Source organism: Hylobates moloch, unplaced genomic scaffold (assembly GCF_009828535.3).
Source record: "Hylobates moloch isolate HMO894 unplaced genomic scaffold, HMol_V3 SCAFFOLD_19, whole genome shotgun sequence".
Classification (NCBI taxonomy): domain Eukaryota; kingdom Metazoa; phylum Chordata; class Mammalia; order Primates; family Hylobatidae; genus Hylobates; species Hylobates moloch.
In genome coordinates, this window is record NW_026652294.1 from 14,444,931 (window position 1) to 14,463,175 (window position 18,245).

At 53.5% G+C, this 18,245-nt stretch overlaps 1 protein-coding gene and 1 long non-coding RNA gene across 8 annotated transcripts in view; one reads left to right on the forward strand and one right to left on the reverse strand.

Annotated features, from left to right (window-relative positions):
• The window catches only part of TMEM184B (transmembrane protein 184B), a 52,692-nt gene that overhangs the window by 30,307 nt on the left and 4,140 nt on the right, over window positions 1-18,245 (forward strand). For all 7 annotated transcript variants that reach the window (XM_032139900.2, XM_032139898.2, XM_032139892.2 and 4 more), the window contains exons 4-8: window positions 11,304-11,394; window positions 11,893-11,968; window positions 15,081-15,172; window positions 16,359-16,528; window positions 16,973-17,167. In XM_032139900.2, the coding sequence (XP_031995791.1) occupies window positions 11,304-11,394; window positions 11,893-11,968; window positions 15,081-15,172; window positions 16,359-16,528; window positions 16,973-17,167 (624 nt within the window). The remainder of the gene's footprint in view (window positions 1-11,303; window positions 11,395-11,892; window positions 11,969-15,080; window positions 15,173-16,358; window positions 16,529-16,972; window positions 17,168-18,245) is intronic.
• Window positions 9,456-11,963, reverse strand: LOC131382052 (uncharacterized). The gene is made up of 3 exons (XR_009211207.1): window positions 11,862-11,963; window positions 11,224-11,344; window positions 9,456-10,286 (listed from the first exon to the last, which is right to left on the reverse strand). It is a non-coding gene; the product is annotated as an uncharacterized LOC131382052 (long non-coding RNA).

Consider the following 18,245-nt stretch of genomic DNA (forward strand, 5'->3'; position numbering starts at 1 on the left):
GTCTCAAACTCCTGAGCTCAGGCAATACGCCTGCCTCGGCCTCCCAAAGTGCTAGGATTACAGGCGTGAGCCATCAAGCCTGGCCCTGCTTTTTTTCTTTGTTAACAAAATTCTGCTTTTAAAAAACACTAAAAAAATTACATTTATTAAAGTAATATAGGCATATGGTTGAAACACAAAACTCCCCTAACTCCTCACTTCGAAGTTCACTGTACTTTCAACTCTTTCAGCTGTTTTCTTCCTAGTTTCAACTCTTTCAGCTGTTTTCTTCCTAGTTTCAACTCTTTCAGCTGTTTTCTTCCTAGAATGACCTAAAAATATGCTTGTACTGGTTTTTGTTGTTGTTTGTTTTTCAGTTTTATATGATGTTACATACGTGATGACTTCCTACTATGGAAGGGCTTTGTTTGTTTAAGAGACAGGTCTCGTTCTTTTTTTTTTTTGAGACGGAATCTCGCTCTGTCACCCAGACTGGAGTGCAGTGACGCGATCTTGGCTCACTGCAAACTCTGCCTCCTGGGTTCACGCCATTCTCCTGCCTCAGCCTCCTGAGTAGCTGGGACTACAGGCGCCCGCCAGCACGCCTGGCTAATTTTTTGTATTTTTAGTAGAGATGGGGTTTCATGGTGTTAGCCAGGATGGTCTCGATCTCCTGACCTCGTGATCCGCCCGTCTCGGCCTCCCAAAGTGCTGGGATTACAGGCGTGAGCCACCGCGCCTGGCTCTGAAGAGACAGGTCTTGTTCTGACAGACACAGGTGTGTGCCACCACCATGCCCCGCTAATTTTTTTTTTTTTTTTTTTTTTTATAGAGATGAGGTCTCACTGTGTTGCCCAGGGTGGTCTTGAACTCCTAGGCTCAAATGATCCTTCCACCTCGACCTCCCAAAGTGCCGGGATTAGAGGCGTGAGCCACCGCATCCAATCCATTTCCTTTTCTTGTGTAACTTTTTGTTTTTGCTCCAGTTACTACTTGCCTTCTTTTAGTTTGCTGAGTTTTCTACATATACCTATCATTAGTTTATTCCTAAATACTTCAGTTGAATTTAAAAAATAAAACAAAACAAACAAACCAACCAACCAGCCCTGCTCTCAGTAAAGCCAGGCCAATCCAGGAATCCCTGAGCTCTGCCATTTTCCCTGTGACGTTTCTCCTGGAGCCTTCTCCCTGTGCTGCAGTCAGGAATGCCTGCTTTCCAGGATCCCGCTGCTCAGCTGTTGCCCTGGCTCTTTCATTCACCATCAGCCTGGAAAGTGCTTCTCCTGTGCTGAGTCACCTGTTCCGTGGAGGCTGTTTCCTCCTTGTTCATGGTTTGCTCTCTCTGCCTGGTTGGAGCACGTCTTCCAGCAGCTACTTGAGAAAGAGAGTGCATGGGAGGTCTATTTTGTGGAATCTGAAAATATCTTTAGTATATTTTTCTATTTGATTGGTATTCAAGGGAAATACAATCCTAAGTTGGAAATCCTTCTCCCTTTGAATTTTGAAGGCATGTCTTCACTGTCTTAGATTCTGATGTAATTTCTGGAAAGTCTGCTGTATTCGATCCCTAGTGCCTGTATGTGTGTGTGATCTGCTTGCGCTCTTCTTTTTTTTTTTTTTTTTTTTTTTTTTTTTCCCCCCCCTCTCCTCTTTGTATTTAGGATCTTGTCTAAATCCCCAGTGTCCTGAAATCTCACAGGAGGTGGGATAGTCATTGTGCTCGGCAACCTGGCGGGTCCTTCCAGTGTGGGTGCTCCTGCCTTAAGGTTCTGGGAAGTCTTTCTGTATGTTTCTTTGATCATTTCTTCCCCTCCACTTTCTTCCAATCTCCCTTTCTGGAATTCTTGCTAGTAGGACCTCATGCTTCTGGATCGAGCCTCAAATTTTCTTTATAATTTTCTGGCTCTTTTTTGGTACTGTTTTCCATGAACTTTGTTTTGTTTTGTTTTTTGTTTTTGTTTGTTATTTTTTTAATCTTACCTTTGAGCTTTTCTATTGAATGTTTTAGTTCCTTTATCATGTTTTAAAATGTCTCCGTTCTTTTTCTTTATGATGCCTTGTTCTTGGTATGGGAGAGAGTATTGTTCTTTGGTCTCTGGGGATGGTCATTGAAGTTTTCTTCTGTTCCCTACATTGTCTCTATCTCTTGAATTCCTTTCTTCTGTTTGTTCGCTTTGGTCTTTGACCTTCTTGTTAGAAGCGCTCCTCAAATATCAGCGTCCTTGGCCATTTTTTATATATAAGAATGGGGCTTAAAATACCAGCAACTCAGGAGGCTGAGGTGGGAGGATGGCTTGAGCCTGGGCTCAAGTTTGAGGCTGCAGTGAGCTGTGATCGTGCCACTGCACTCCAGCCTGGGCAGATGAGCAAGACCTCATCTCTCCCCCCACCCAGAAAAAAAAAATTGCTGGGCCTCCTGATTGGGTGATGGAGCATGGGGTGTTTCCTTGGCTATTTTTATGCAGCGTAGGGGGCAGGTACCAAATGAAGGCTTTTTAAATTCTGGGACCTGTTTCTGTAAAGAATAATTTTTCATCTCCTGCCTCAAAACACTGAACAGGCTAAGTGACTGGTACAGCGTGGCAGAGATCTGAGAGGACCTCTCGCCCTTCGTATTCAGGCTTAGTCTTTGGATTTTCTCCAAGTTGTCCCATTACTGCCCTCAGCTGGACCATGTTCTGAGGATAGAGCTGTCTCAGCCTCTGTTGAAACTTGTAATCCAGTGGCTCCACGTGGAGACTTTTAACCAGCTTCTGCATCTGCACCCTCACCCACAGCCACCAAAGCTGCCTGGCATGTGCAGTGCTGAGGTTTCCTAGGGCTCTGGCTCCCACCCCCACCCCCCTAACTGTCCGCCACTCGGTGACCATGTAGCGGTGAGCATGTGGCGTTCAGAGCTTTGTTGATGTTGCTTGGCTGTTGCCATTCCTCTTGTCCTTGAAGGTTTGCTCCCCACCCTACCTTCATTCCTTCTCATTTCAGTGGTGTTAGGAGGGCGAGGAGGGGGATAGTGGAGATAAGTGTGTGTTTAGCCTGTGAACCTGTGACTAGTGCTTCCTGTTCTCAAAGAGAGGGCTGAGTCTTGGAAGAGGGCTTAGTGCCACGTACCATCTGCGAGGGCTGGAATTCATAGTGCTGGCATCTGTCACCAGAGGGTGTGGAGGGGCAGGCAGATGGGGGCAGGGTGGAAACCACCCCCCATATGCGTTCAGTGTTTGATTGTGGGGTTGGAGGTGAGCCATAAAGACAACTCTGAGACAGTGCTGGGGAGTTCTGTGATCAGAGGCACAGGGCCTTGGGGTTCAGAGGCAGGAGACAGTGTCTGTATGTCGCTTTATGCAGTTGCTGTTTGTTAGGAATGTTTGCGTGGCATTTCACAGTTTTCCCACGTGTTTTTCATCACTGTTAGGTCATTCTCACCTCCCAAGTACCTGGCAGAGTATATATTATCCCCATTTACAAATGGGAAAAAAATTTGAATAGGCTCTAAAACTTGTCCAGAGTGACCCAGATCTCGTAATGGCCAAAGGCCAGACTTGCATCTGGGTCTCTGAATCCTGGGGCTCTGTGCCAGCGTGGTGGAGAGGACAGGACAATTTCTCCCCTGGAAAAGTGTGAACTCCTGTTAGGGAAAGAGATTTTAATACATGAAAGCAACAGAGAATGATGCTTCATTCACTGTCTAACTGGGGTGAGCACAGCCGAGGGCCACAGGTGCAGGGCCACACAAGAGCCAGAGGCCAGTTTGCTGCCAGAAGGACTCCCTGGCTGGCCGTGGCTGTTACAGATAGAGCCGAGGATTATAAGACCTCGATAGTGGCCAGGCGCGGTGGCTTATGCCTGTAATCCCAGCACTTTGGGAGGCCATGGTGGGCGGATCGTGAGGTCAAGAGATCGAGACCATCCTGACCAACATGGCAAAACCCTATCTCTACTAAAAATACAAAAATTAGCTGGGCGTGGTGGTGCATGCCTGTAGTCCCAGCTACTCAGGAGGCTGAGGCAGGAGAATTGCTTAAAACCAGGAGACGGAGGTTGCAGTGAGCTGAGATCGCGCCACTGCACCCCAGCCTGCGATAGCAAGAGACTCTGTCTCAAAAAAAAAAAAAAAAAAAAAAAACAACTCGATAGATCCAAGTGCAGAAAGACATTCAGAAGAAGCCAGTAGAAGAGAGGTCAGAAACAGCATTCAGGGTGGCAAGAAGCAGGAATAAGCAGGATCAGCAGAGGACAAAAAAGCCACGAGGGGGCTGGGCGCAGGGGCTCACACCTGTAATCCCAGCAATTTGGGAGGCCAAGGCAGGTGGATCACCTGAGGTTGGGAGTTCAAGACCAGCCTGGCCAACATGGAGAAACCCCATCTCTACTAAAAATACAAAATTAGCCAGGCGTGGTGGCTCATGCCTGTAATTCCAGCTACTCGGGAGGCTGAGGCAGGAGAATTGCTTGAACCCAGGAAGCGGAGGTTGCAGTGAGCTGAGATCGTGCCATTGCACTCCAGCCTGGGCAACAAGAGTGAAACTCCGTCTCAAAAAAAAAAAAAAAAAAAAAGCCAGTAGGGAGGAGAAGAGGAGCCATTTGGCACAGCTTGGAGTCTGGGGTCACTTGTACCACACAGACCCCTGCCCCCTTGGTTGCAACACACTGTGCCCATTCTTGTCCAGGGTGATCACCCATCACTGAAAAGAGGCAGAAGAACGTTCTGAGACCCCTGTTTTCTGAGCAGAGAAGATTTCTGCCCAAAGTGGGCAAAATTAACTTTTCCAGGCTCATCCACCAGTTATCTGAAATACAGAATGCCCCCAGTCTTTCCAAGTAACCAGTGTTTCTCTGCAGCAGAAGGCTGGGCCACAAGGCCAGCTTTAGGCGCTGAAGGTGTGCACAGGAGGTGAGCTTAGAATGGCCCAGTGTGCCCAGGGTCATCGAGGTCCCACACGCAGTGTGTGGCACACAGTAGGCACACAGCGAGTGTGTATTGAAGTTATAACAAGTTATATGAGTGTGTCTGCCTCCTGACCCTGGGAGCTGCATGCAGAAACGTGGGAGGGCAAGTACTGAGTCTTTTCTCAAAGCCCAGGGGCTCTTGGGGCAAGTGTCTTAGGTGCTCCGTGCCTGAATTTCCTTATCTGTAAGCAGGGATAACTCCTTCCTTGTGGGGGAATAGGGGTGGCGGTTGTGGGGGCAGGGGTGTGAACATGTAGAGCTTACATCTGCTGGGTCCTGTAGCAGTTATTAGGTCACGGGGCAGCTGAGAGGCTGGGTGGGGAGCAGTCTCTTGGCTTACAGCTTCCTACCCAGGCTCAAGGAGCTGCCAATAGGAAAGAAGGCCATTCAAAAGAAGCCAGTAGAGGAGAGGTCAGAAGCAGCATTTGGGGTGGCGAGAAACAGGAATAAACAGGATCCACAAGGGACAGGAAAGTCACGAGGGAGAAGCCTGGAGCCTCGGGTTTGGAAGGGACCCCTTTAGAAAGTCTGCTGAGGGGTTACCCAGCCTGATTGCTTCTGTTGGCAGCAAGCTCACGACTTCCACCTCTGGACTCTGCCCGTTAGAAATGGTTTCTTATATGCCAGGCGCAGTGGCTCATGCCCTTAATCCCAGCACTTTGGGAGGCTGAGACCAGCGGATCACTTGAGCCCAGGAGTTCAAGACCAGCCTGGGCAACATGGTGAAACCCTGTCTCTACGGAAAAAAAAAAAAAAAAAAATTAACCAGGCATGGTGGCACACGCCTGTAGTCCCAGCTACTCAGGAGGCTGAGGTGGGAAGATCGATTGAGCCTGGGAGGTCAAGGCTGCAGTGAGCTGTGATAGCGTCTGTGCGCTCCAGCCTGGGCAACAGAGTGAGACCCTGCATCAGGAAAAAAAAAAAAAGGAAATGGTTTCTTATATTGAGTATACTGAGCTGCAGTCCTGCGATCTGCCCCTGGGAGTCCCATCTGACCCTGGGAACAAGGTGCTTGTCATGTCTATTAAGAGAGTGACCCCTGATGTCTTCTCGTCCCCAGCACAGTCCTTGTTTTGTGTTCATCCTGGTCCTTCTCTCCTGAGAGTGTGCATTTGTCTCTAGTTTAAGATGTGGTGGTCTAGAATGGAGCAGAAAGTTCCAGGTGGGGCATGGGGGTGGGGGGCGGACAGCCTACTCTCATTCCAACGATGGAGGAGTTCCTCCCAGAGGCTGGCCCCAAGGCCATCAACTTTCCACTCTCCAAAGACAAAACCCTCTGGAGAAGACACAGCCTGATTGTCCAGGCCAGGAGAGAGAGGCCCTCCGGTCCCTCACGCTGGTTGCTGCCCTCTGGACTTGGCCCGAGGGCTCCTTGGTCATTTATGAGAGGGCTTAGCACAGAGCCTGGCACACCAGCTGTGGTAGATATTTAGGGAGGTGTAGAGTCATTATGTGTCTCCGAGGCCTCTCCAGGGGTCTGGTACTGGAGCTGTGGTGGGAAGGGCGGTGGGCAGTGAGCTTCCCGGCCAAGCACCTCCCTCCAGCCCCATCTCAGCTTCTCCGCTCTTCTTACATCCAGGGCACGCATCTTTTATTTGTTTCCAGGGGATGTGTTGAGTTTTCCATTTTAAACACCTTTGCTGGGATGTTCGAGGTGGTGTTTCACATGGCTTTGTGCTTTCCAGGAGGGAGACTGATGTGTCCAGTTGGTCAGTGGGGCCGGGCTTGGGCCAGTTGCGTCACGTCTGAGGAGATTCTGTCTCATCTTCTCCAAGAATTAGGGAGTCCATTATCGACTCACTAATGATTCTTTAAAGGGAACTGTCAGCAAATTGGTATTTTACAGACTGGCTGGCCCCAGAGCACCTCCAAAAGGTCAAGAATCTTGAACTGAGAGAGACGATGACATTTGATGATTCTGATCAATTGTGTGCAAAGCCGGTTACGGATGGACCTCGGCCACGTAATTCAAGTGTGCTGACTGCTGACGTGTGTTTTGATGCAGGAAAGGACATGAGCCCAGGCACCAAGGCTTTCTTGGGAGAGGACTGCAGGGATGGGCTCTCCCAGGAGGGAACTTCCAGATAAAGGAGGCTCATGGGCCTGGGGCCCCTGTGGCTTCACTGGAGGGTTTTGTTGTTGGAGGCTGGAAAGCTGATGGTCTTGGGGCCAGCCTCTGAGAGGAGCTCCCCCAGTATTGGAATGAGAGTGGGGTGTCCCCTCCTGCCCTGCCTGAGCCTGTTGTCATGTCAGGCTCCCCTTGGGAGATGGTCCATGTACGTCTGTTCATTCCCTCCTTCAGTGTTGATTGCATGTTTGTAGCTGCCAGGCCCTCCGGTAGTCATTGGAGGTAGGACTGCATTCTACCTGCAAGGAGTTTACAGTCTGGAAAAAGCAGTAGGTAACACACAGTGGACTCTTGACTGTGCCCTCAGCTCATCTAAGGCTCTGCACGTTCACAGCCCCTCACCCCACCAAGGGAAGAGTTATCCCGCTTACAGATGAGGAAATTCAGGCATGGAGCGCTTAAGACACTTGCCTGAGGCCACACAGCTCCTAAGAGTTGGAACCACAGTCCACACCAAGACAGGCTGGCTCCAGGGCCCATGGCTCTTTACCTTACTTGATGTTGCTTTTGTGCCAGAGGGATCAGGCAGAGCCCAGAGAGGGGTGGTGTGTGAAGTAAGCGGGGTGCAGGACAGAGGAGGCAGCATCTCAGTGGGGTCTGCCTCTGGGGTGAGCAGAGGGACCAGAATGTACCATTGCATGCAGGCATGAGTGATCACGGCACGTCCCAGGAGCGTCAGTCATGGTTTTATCTGTATTCCACTTACCATGGCTGTGCAAATAACTACTGCCAAAATACACTAGTGTAAAACAACCATCCAATTTCTTCATGGATATTATAGGTCAAGAATTTGGACTGGATGCGGGGGAAATAGTTTGTCCCTGCTCCGTGACCTCTGGGCCTTAGCAGGAGAGCGTGAAGGCCGGGGCAAATCACCTGAAGGCTCACTCCCTTGTGTGCCTGGCAGTTGATGCTGGCTGTCAGCTGAAGGCCTTGCTTCCCTCACATGAGCCTGTCTGTGCGGTGTCTCCAAAGGCTAGCTCATGCTTCCCCGCTGCATGGTGACTGGGTGCAAGGTCAGGCACTCAAGAGAGAAAGAGCCAGAGGAAAGAGGCCTCTTCCAACCCCTACATCAGATGTCACAAAACATCACTTTGGCTGTGGTTACTCAGGGCCACCAGATGCAAAGGGAGGGAACAAGACTGCACCTCTCAGAGGAGGAGTGTCAGCATCACGAGGTGTGGCAGTCTTTAGAAAATGCAACCGTCAGCCGGGCGTGGTGGCTCACACCTGTCATCCCAGTGCTTTGGGAGGCCGAGGTGGGCGGATCACCTGAGGTCGGGAGTTCGAGACCACCCTGGCCAACATGGTAAAACCCTGTCTGTACTAAAAATATGAAATTAGCTGGGTGTGGTGGTGCGCGCCTGTAATCCCAGTTACTCGGGCGGCTGAGACAGGAGAACCACTTGAACCCTAGAGGTGGAGGTTGCAGTGAGCCAAGATCGTGCCACTGCACTCCAGCCTGGGGGATAGAGCGAGACTCTGTCTCAAAACAACAAAAAACAAAAACAAAAAAACAAAAAAGAAAATACAACCATCATGATATAGCTGGACCTGGCTTAGAATGGACACGGTCATTGTGCTTGGCCTTGTGAGGTTTTGAACAGAGGTTACTGGCAGGCTGACATCAGCTTTGGCTTAATGCCCACCCCTTACCCTTTGCCCCATAGTTCTTGCTGGTGAAGAGTCATCTGGAGATTGGTGGAGACTCGTCTGTCCTGAGACATCCTGAGCTGCCTCCAGCACAGGCAGGCAGTACACACGGCCCTCAGCCCTGTCTAGGGGCTCCTGGCCCTGCAGGCAGCAGATAGACAGTAATGGTCATGACAGCCAACACCCAGCGCAGTGAGCCCCGGACACACTTCTGAACACTTTCATGCTCACGCCTCACAGCCACCTGCCAAGTTGGTGCTCCTGTGATCCCCTTTGACAGATGAGGAAACTGAAACCCAAAGAGGCCCACACACATCGCATACCTCTGCTGTATGTGTGTGAAGGGCGAAGGGACAGTCACAACAAGGCGTGGTCGGTGCTGGGGGACATATACATGTGGATGCCACCTGGAGATGGGAGCTCTTAATGGATTAGGGCAACCATGAGTGGCGTAAAATGCCGCAAATGTGTTCCTTTCCAAATCGCCGAAGGCCAGCTTTGCCTAAAAAACATCACCAGGGCTTTCCACGCTCCAGTTCAGTCAGTGAAACAGTTGTGGTGTGCCCCGTGTGTGCCACGAGTGGCGCCTGTGTCCTGAGGAAGGAGAGAGGGGGAGACCAGTCATTGTGACACAGGGTGGGAAGCGCTGGGAAGTGTCTGCAAATCAGGTTCCGTGGGTAGGAGGGCACTCACCTCCACGATGGTCACCAGGGACTTGTCACACTGGGTGCCATCCCAGCTGGGGTTGAGGGATCCTGAGAGTACAGCGGGAAGGGTGCTAGAGCCTCTGGGATCTGGGAGTGCAGAAGCAGCGAAGGGTGGAGAATCTGCTCTGGGGATTAGCGCAGCATTAGTGCTGCTCGGGAGCGGCGGGAGCTTGGGTAGCGACCAGGTCACCCATTGAAAGATCAAGTGCCAAGCTGCGCGGCACCAGGGGGCCTTAAAGGACTCTGTGCTGCAGGGGCTGGCGGGATCGGATGAGAAGAAGCCCTCTGGCTGGAGGGCCACCGTGGCTCCCTGGACCTGTTCTCCTGACCCTGTTCTGCCCCTCCCCTTGGCCTTGTGCCTTTGCTGGATGCCCATCCTCATTCCCATGTCCTCACCCTGGCTCTTCCTCTTGCGTTCTTTCCTTTTGGGTACCCTCTGCTGCACCCCTTTTCTTCCTCTTCTCCACACTCTCCTCCATCCTGGCATATCCATTTGCCTCTAGCACCCTGCAGGCAGCAGCCTTCATTTTGCTGACCCAGAAGGAACCCCCTGACCAGGAGGCCCGTTACAGCACATTGCTGCATTTATAGTATCAACATTACAGCAGACTTGCTGTGCCGTCACTCCCTGTGGCAAATTTTGGGTCTTTGTGGAGATGTTGAGCCGAGTCCCAATTTAGAATGAGCAGCCCGAGGTTTTTGCACTGTGTTCTGTGTGCCGCTGTGTGCTTTGTTGTAGCTCATAGTGCTGTGCGTATTCCGGATACCGCTACAGGTTGTTGACTGGATGAAGGTTCTGCCCTCTCACTCCTGCTTGGAATTTCTCCGAAGATTTTCACAGAGACTGTTTTGTTGTTATCTTACAAAATGGTGACCTGTAACACACAAGTATGTAAGACAAATAATTATTTATAAATACGTTAGAGATGAGGTCTCGCCATGTTGCCCAGGCTGGAGTGCAGTGGCTGTTCAGAGGTGCGATCCCACTCTGGAGTTTGACTTGCTCTGTTTCCAACCTGGGCTGGTTCACCCCTCCTTAGGCATCCTGGTGATCCCCCACTCCCAGAAGGTCACCGTACTGCTGCCAGTCTTGGTGCAGACACCACATCGACGTAGCACACTACAGCCCAGAAATCCCAGACTCAAGACGTCCTCCTGCCTCAGCAGTAGCTGGGACCACAGGCGCGTGCCACTGCACCCGGAAAAACTAATAAAGCCAATACTGTTTCACCCCAGGGTCGACACTGCCAGCCCTCTCAAACCTCCTGAGTACCCACCCTTATCGCAGCCTCCTCCGGCCTCCCCACATAACCCTGAACTCATGGCAGTCCCTTCATAGTATTATGCCAGTGCAGGGGTGCATCCCTGGATAGGATAATTTAGGTGTGCCAGGTTTTGAACTTAGGAGTGGGAGGTCAGCTGTCTGCGTTCTTTTTTTTTTTTTTTTCTTTGAGACGGAGTCTCGCTCTGTCACCCAGGCTTGAGTGCAGTGGCGCGATCTCGGCTCACTGCAAGCTCCGCCTCCCGGGTTCACGCCATTCTCCTGCCTCAGCCTCTCCGAGTAGCTGGGACTACAGGCGCCCGCCACCACGCCCGGCTAATTTTTTTATATTTTTAGTAGAGACAGGGTTTCACCGTGGTCTTGATCTCCTGACCTCGTGATCTGCCCGCCTCGGCCTCCCAAAGTGCTGGGATTACAAGCGTGAGCCACCGCGCCCGGCCTGCTGTCTGCGTTCTTGACAGGCTCCTTTTGCACAACCTTAGGTCCCCTAGGCTCCTCCCTGTTGCCACACACGGCTGTGGCTCTTTCACCTCCATTGCTGTTTAGAATCCCAGCATCTGTGGACCCGTTCTGCTGATTTGACTGGTTTCCCCGGACACTCTTTTCGCAGCCTTGGTCATCTATAATTTCCTGAGCCTGTGCTATGAGTACCTAGGAGGAGAAAGTTCCATCATGTCGGAGATCAGAGGAAAACCCATTGAGTGAGTATGGAGTCTTCCCGGAGCCCTAAACCACCCTGTTTCTTGGACCTGGTGTACCTCGAGCTGTCCTGGTACCAGCTGGACACAGACCATCTCTGCCCATGACCTTGACCTGCTGTGCCTCACCACATTTCCTGAGCAATGCCATGCTTCTGGGCGTTTAGGAGGGCCTCTGCGGCTCATTCTTTCTCTCTCTCTCTCTTCCTGTCTCAGTCTTGGTGCTTTCCTGTCTGTTTCTGCCTCCTGCAGTTTTTACATTCAGAACTCTCCAAGTTGGTTTGTCACCCCAGGGCCAGTGCAGCCCTGTGTCCCTCCGCCTATGGCATGTGCGGATGCCCTGCCATGCCTCTCCCTGTGCTTGGCCTCGGGTTCAAAGTCTGCCTGGGATTTGTGCCCCAGCTCGTCTGGATGGGTGGGAGGGCGGCCTTCCCCACCCCACCGTTCCCAAGTACTGGCTCTTCACTCACCGCCGCTGCCTCCTATGCTTGTCTCTTCCAGGTCCAGCTGTGTGTATGGCACCTGCTGCCTCTGGGGAAAGACTTATTCCATCGGATTTCTGAGGTTCTGCAAACAGGTGTGTGCCCCCAGCAGCTGCCTAGGTCAGGAGGAGCAGGGTGGGGACTGGGAGACCCTGCCGTGGGCCGCCCTGGGCCCCATCTGTAGAGGTCCCCTTTCCTATGAGGCACCCCAGGCCCCCAGCACCCACCCCGCGAAGCTGTTAGGCAGGCACCACATTAGCAGGGTGTGCTTGGAGGGGCAGCGACCGGCATCCTGGGAGTGTCTGCTGCACTGTGAGCAAGAGCTGATCCCAGACTCTTGCTCATGTGACCAAGTCTTGGTGTGTGTGAGAATCAGAAGTGCATGGGGATTCTAGAACCTCCATTTGAAAACTTCTCATCAGCTGCAGCTAGGGGGCAGGAGGGTTTTGGCATTAAAGACACACGCCAGAACAGGCCTGTGCCGTCTCTCCGTCTCTCCCTGCATTTCCTGGTTGGCAGTCCAGCCACTCTAGCTTCCTGGGCTGACCTCCCTGTGGTCTAGAGTAGCCTGGGTGGGGGCAGTGTAGTGGGGTCGCTCAGTGTGTGGGCCTGGGTGTCTGACCATCTGAGCCTGATTTCCAGCTTTTCCTCTGTGTGACCTTGGATAATTGGCTTACCCTCTCTGAGCTTTAGTTTCCTCCACTGTAAAATGAGTGTAATGATACTCCTCTTGAGAGATGGTTGTGAGGATCAGATGAGGTCATGGATGTAGAGATTTCAGCCCGGCGTGGTAGAGCCCACGGCCTCCTGTTCAGGGAGGCAGAGTCTGAGGGGATCAAGCCCATTCATGACCTTGCTTTTGTCTCCTCTGGGGCTCCGTAGGGGCTCTGTCATGTCAGCCCCTCCAGCTTCGCCAAGAGTAGTCACGAAAGTACATGAAACCCACAGCCAAGTCACGATGGCCCCGGAGGGCAGGGCCTGCTGCTCCCTTCTGTGCAGGGCCCAGGCCACAGGGCGGGCATACCCACAAGGCCTCCACCTGGACATGCCAAGTCTCCAGTTCTGCTTCCAGACCTTCCTTCCCTAGCATGTTCCTAAATTCAGAATCTCACCACTGGACCTGCAGGGAAAGAGTTAAAACTATCCTGGGTTCAGGGTGGGGCATTGAGAGCCATTGTTTACCAGCTGGTGCAGCCACCCAGGTTCCGGCCAGCTGTGACTCACCGCCTTGTTTGATGATTATATTGTCTACAAAATTTTGATTTCATGATTGTTAGCTAGTGTGGCCTTGTTAGAAATTATTCCCCAGCCGTGTGGGCTCAGATGTTCTGCCCTTGTTCCTGGCGGTGGCAGGGAGAGATATAAGAAGAAAGAGAACAAAAGAGGCCTCTTCCTTTCTTTACCGAGGCGAGAGAGCACACCCCACAGCTTTGTCCTGGAGGCACAGAGACAGGCCTTTGACTCCTCAGGGTCAGCGCTCAATATCCAGATCTTCTGGAGAGATTCCCTACTTAAAGTAGAGATTCCCAGATCAACCACCCACTTACCCTAGCCCGTAGGAGAAGTTCTAGAATGGAGCCCTGGAACCTGGCACATGTCTAAAGCTCCCCGGGGGGTTCCGATGTCCAGCCCAGACTGGGAACTGCTGACTAGTCCAGGGTATGGTCAGGTGATGATTCTGGGGCCTACTGGCCTGGGCTCTGCTCCTGCTGCTTCAGCTTCTCTGTGCCTCAGTTTCCTCATTTGTACCATGGGGATAATGATAGCACCCACATCAGGGGGCTGTCACGAGTACCAGGTGAGCTGACCCAGGGAAGCACCAGCCTGTTGCTAGGCTTATAACTGGAACTCATGCAAACTGCCTGTCTTCCCTTTTCCCCAGAAGGTGCCAGTCCCACTTCTCTAGGCGGGATGACAGGGCCAGGGACGTTCTGTGGGGCTTTCTGAGAGTGAGACTACACGTCTGCCCCATCACACAGGCCTCTCCGTATGGCAGCCCCATGGTGCGGGCTGCCTGGGGCTCCTCTGCAAGCCCCACTCAGATCCCCAGTTGGGGCAGAAGCTGCAGGTTCCACGGATCACGGTTCCTGCTCCAGGCTCCTTGTCCTCTTTGCAGTTACACTAGCTGAGCCTTTTGGATTGGATTTAACCACCCCCCAGCTCCTCAGAAAGGGTCTTAGGGCTTAGATTTATTTGCTTTCAAGATAATAGTGATACTAGTGACGTTATGGACACCATGGGTCCCCCAATAGGGTATCGGGGAAAACCTGGCTGAGGAATTCTTTCCGTGGCGCAGCCAGCTAGCAGGCGCTGTTAGTGCATGTACAGAGGCGGGAGACTCCCGAGTAGACACTGCGCTTCCTGGCTGTGCCATCCCTGCAGCAGTGGCCCTGTGGTGTGGGGGTGACTACGTCCTTTTCATCAGAGATTCTGTGCTCGGAGGCCAAGTGTCTGCCCAAGCTGTCCCCAGAGTTCAAACTCAGATTTCGAGACTCTGGAGTCCATGTGCTCTGGGCTCCTGCAGGTCACCTCCATCCCCAGAGTGACCTCTGCTGACCAGAAACCCTGGACCCAGGCCCAGAGGGTGGGGCTAGGAACCAGACGGGGGGTGGACATGGAGGATGGGAGGAGGCCCTCGCCTGCGCCGGCTTCCCGGTGGCTGGTTCCTTGAGCAGGGCCCTAGCCTTGCCCCAGGCACCAAGGTCTCCAGGACCTGGCCCTGCACATCTCAGCCACCTCTCTAGTGCGCAGCCCCTTGTACCTGTCCACCCTCTGCCTCGGGGCCTTGGTGCAAGCTGCCCCCTCTGCCTGTCGAGCCTCTCATCTCCGGCACCTTCCTGATGGTCCTGGCTCGAGAAGCTTCCTTGTGTGCATCTCCTGTCCCCCGCCTCGACCATGCCCTGCCACGCTGTTCCTCCCTTCCTCCCTTCCTCCACATGCTCATCTCACACACGGCATTACGCTGGCTGCATCTCCTATATGTTCTGCCCCCCGCCCCACGCAGACAGCAGTCCCCTGGGAGCGGGACACGGAGCCATCCCCCCCATCTCCTGTATCCTTCCATCCCCTCCATCCCTTCATCCCTCCAACCCCTCCGTCCCTCCATCCCTCTGTACTCTCCGTCTCAGTTCCGGCTGCCAGAGGCAGGGCTTGCTTCATGCCTTCTGCGCTCCTCCTCCACACTCGACCTCCTTTTCCCCCCAACAGGCCACCCTGCAGTTCTGTGTGGTGAAGCCACTCATGGCGGTCAGCACTGTGGTCCTCCAGGCCTTCGGCAAGTACCGAGATGGGGACTTTGAGTAAGCAGCGGGTGCTCCCCGGGGTATGTGGGAGGAGTGTTGGCACAGGCTGGTGCCTTGGCTCAGGGAAGGGGGCAGCCAGAGTGGCCACACAGCCATGACCTTCCTGGGTGCCTGGTGCTCACAACCCCCATGAAGTCCAAGCCCAGCAGTGGACACCCTTGCAGTTGGCCCCGCTGCCGGCCCCGGAGTGAGCCATTGGCAGCAGTCACGTTCATGTCCAGGCTGCAGAGTGGTACCACGAAGGGATGGGCCACAAAAGGACAGTGACCACTGCTGAGGCAGGGAGCGAGAGGGTCAGAGCCCCAAGTGGTCGGCTCAAGTCCACAGATACAAAGCCCCTGTTGTGTAAATTGTCCACACATTTCATTCTGGGCTTAGTGAAAGTGACCACGTGGCTGGGCGCAGTGGTTCACACCTGTAATCCCAGCACTTTGGGAGGCCAATGCGGGTAGATCACTGGAGGTCAGCAGTTCAAGACCAGCCTGGCCAACATGGTGAAACCCCGTCTCTACTAAAAATACAAAAAATTAACTGGGCGTGGTGATGGGTGCCTATAATCCCAGCTACTCGGGAGGCTGAGGCAGGAGAATCACTTGAACCCAGGAGGCAGAGGTTGCGGTGAGCCGAGATCACACCATTGCACTCCAGCCTGGGCGACAAGAACAAAACTCCGTCTCTCAAAAAAAAAAAAAAAAAAAAAGTGACCATGTGTCTAGTCCTGTGCTTTCAAGCGCTTGGCACACACTGTCTGTGAACTGCGTAACAGCCCTGCCAGGGCAGGTGAGCAAAAGGAGGTCAGGGGGATGCAGCCGACTGAGTGAAAAGGCAGCAGAGCTGAGCAGCGTCACCTATGTTGACGCCTGTTATCTGACTGTCAGGCTATGGCCTCGGGCCCAGCCCTGGCTTCCACACTGGTGTCCAACGTTAGCAGTGTGGGCACCAGGGCTTAGACAAGTCCGTGAGCCACGCGGAGGCTGTAGAGCTGGTCTGGCCTGCAGGTGCACCCCATATACCCCTACCCCTGTCTGTCGCTTTGATCATCCACTTTGACCCCTTCTGTGGCTCATTGAGCTCTGCTGGAGATGTGGGGCTAAGAGCCATGGGGACTGTGTGTGGTGCAGTTGAGGAGAGCCCCTTCCCTCCAAGGGTCTGTCCCAGCCAGAAAATGCTCCCCGTCCCGCAGCGTCACCAGCGGCTACCTCTACGTGACCATCATCTACAACATCTCTGTCAGCCTGGCCCTCTACGCCCTCTTCCTCTTCTACTTCGCCACCCGGGAGCTGCTCAGCCCCTACAGCCCCGTCCTCAAGTTCTTCATGGTCAAGTCTGTCATCTTTCTTTCCTTCTGGCAAGGTGAGCCCCCTCCCAGCGCCTGGAGGCTGCCCATGCCACCCTGTCCTCTGTGCTTCCTGCTGCCCCTTCTGCTTATGGTCCCTGGTGCCTGTGCAGCCTGTTCAGAGGGGCCTCAGCCCACTGGGCACTTGCTGGGGGTGAAATCTGAGCCCTCGAGGGCCTTTCCCAGGGGCTAGTTAGAGCTTTGGTGGGGCCACTATATGGATGAGAGGGCCCAGGAGACCCTGCATAATTGCTGGCATCTCAGTTTCAGCGGCAAAGAGCTGGGAGAATGGGGTTTCTGGAGGCTGTGGCCTTGTGTCGCCACCTCTGCCCTGCAGGAGCAGCTGTGGCCCTGCTCACATCCTCACTGGGGCATGTGGGCAGCTGAATGGGGCATTGTGGAAGAAGGGGGAGCAGGAAAGGGATCAGTCTGGGTCCAGACACCCATGCCTCCTCATCCAGGCATGCTCCTGGCCATCCTGGAGAAGTGTGGGGCCATCCCCAAAATCCACTCGGCCCGCGTGTCGGTGGGCGAGGGCACCGTGGCTGCCGGCTACCAGGACTTCATCATCTGTGTGGAGATGTTCTTTGCAGCCCTGGCCCTGCGGCACGCCTTCACCTACAAGGTCTATGCTGACAAGAGGCTGGACGCACAAGGTATGAGCCAGGGTCCTAGGCGACCCCCGCTGGGAGAAGCAGGGAGCCCCAAACGTCCCAGGGCCCTCCCACCTCCTAGCATCCTACAGGTGCGGCTGGGTCAGGACATGGGATCCCCGCTCTATATGCAGGAATGGGGCCACAGAGGTCGGGGAAGAGCAGGTGCCACCAGCACGACCGATTCGGTCCTGGAAGCTCAGGCCACCTGTCCCTTGCAGCAGGTCCAAGTGTGGAGACCCAGGACTGATACAGACAGAGACTGTAATGAATAGACAAATTCCCTCGGGCTTTTAACTCCCAACACTGTGGTTACCATTTTGTCCTGTAATTCCCTCATCTCATGTACTATTTTTTAAAAAAAGAATACTTCTGAGAAACAGACTCGGATGGTAATAGGTTTTAACAGCTTTCTTTTACACCTGCGAATCTTCCTCCTTGCTAGAACAGTGGTAAGTAGCCCCAGTTGTACTGGAAAATGCCCTGGAGAGCTTTTGAAAGTGCTGATACCCAGCCCCACCCTCGGAGATGCCGCTGTAATGGGTCCGGGCTGGCAGGCTGGGTGTGCTGTGAGAGTTCTGTGCTTTAAGCACTCCCAGGGTGATGTGAAAGTGCTGCTGCCTGGGACGCTCCACTGGGCTGGAAGGGCTGCCTCTGGCCACTGGGCAGAAGGGGGTTGTCCTTGGAGGATGGGGAAGAGGAGGCTGGGAATGCCTGAGACTGATTGAGCCAGTAAAGGGGCAGGAGGGACTGGGGAGAGGGGAGCCTCCTTCTCTGACACATCCACCCAGGAGCCTGGCTGCTGCCAGCTGTCTGCCCGAGTGGCTGGAGGCAAGAAACCCACTTCCCCAGGCCTACCTGCAGGCCCCACACAGGTCCATGGTGGGTGGTGTGGATTGTAGAAATGTCCGCCTGCAGTGGGGCTCCGCGGCCCATTTCCCGCCCCGTTTCCTCTGTGCCTTCCCTGGTGGGGGAAGACCTACTCTGTGCCCAAAGAGCAGGTGCACAAAGGCCAGGGCTTGCCACCTGATGGCCCAGTTGGAAGGATCTAGCAAACACACACCCAGAGTTGAGGGCAATG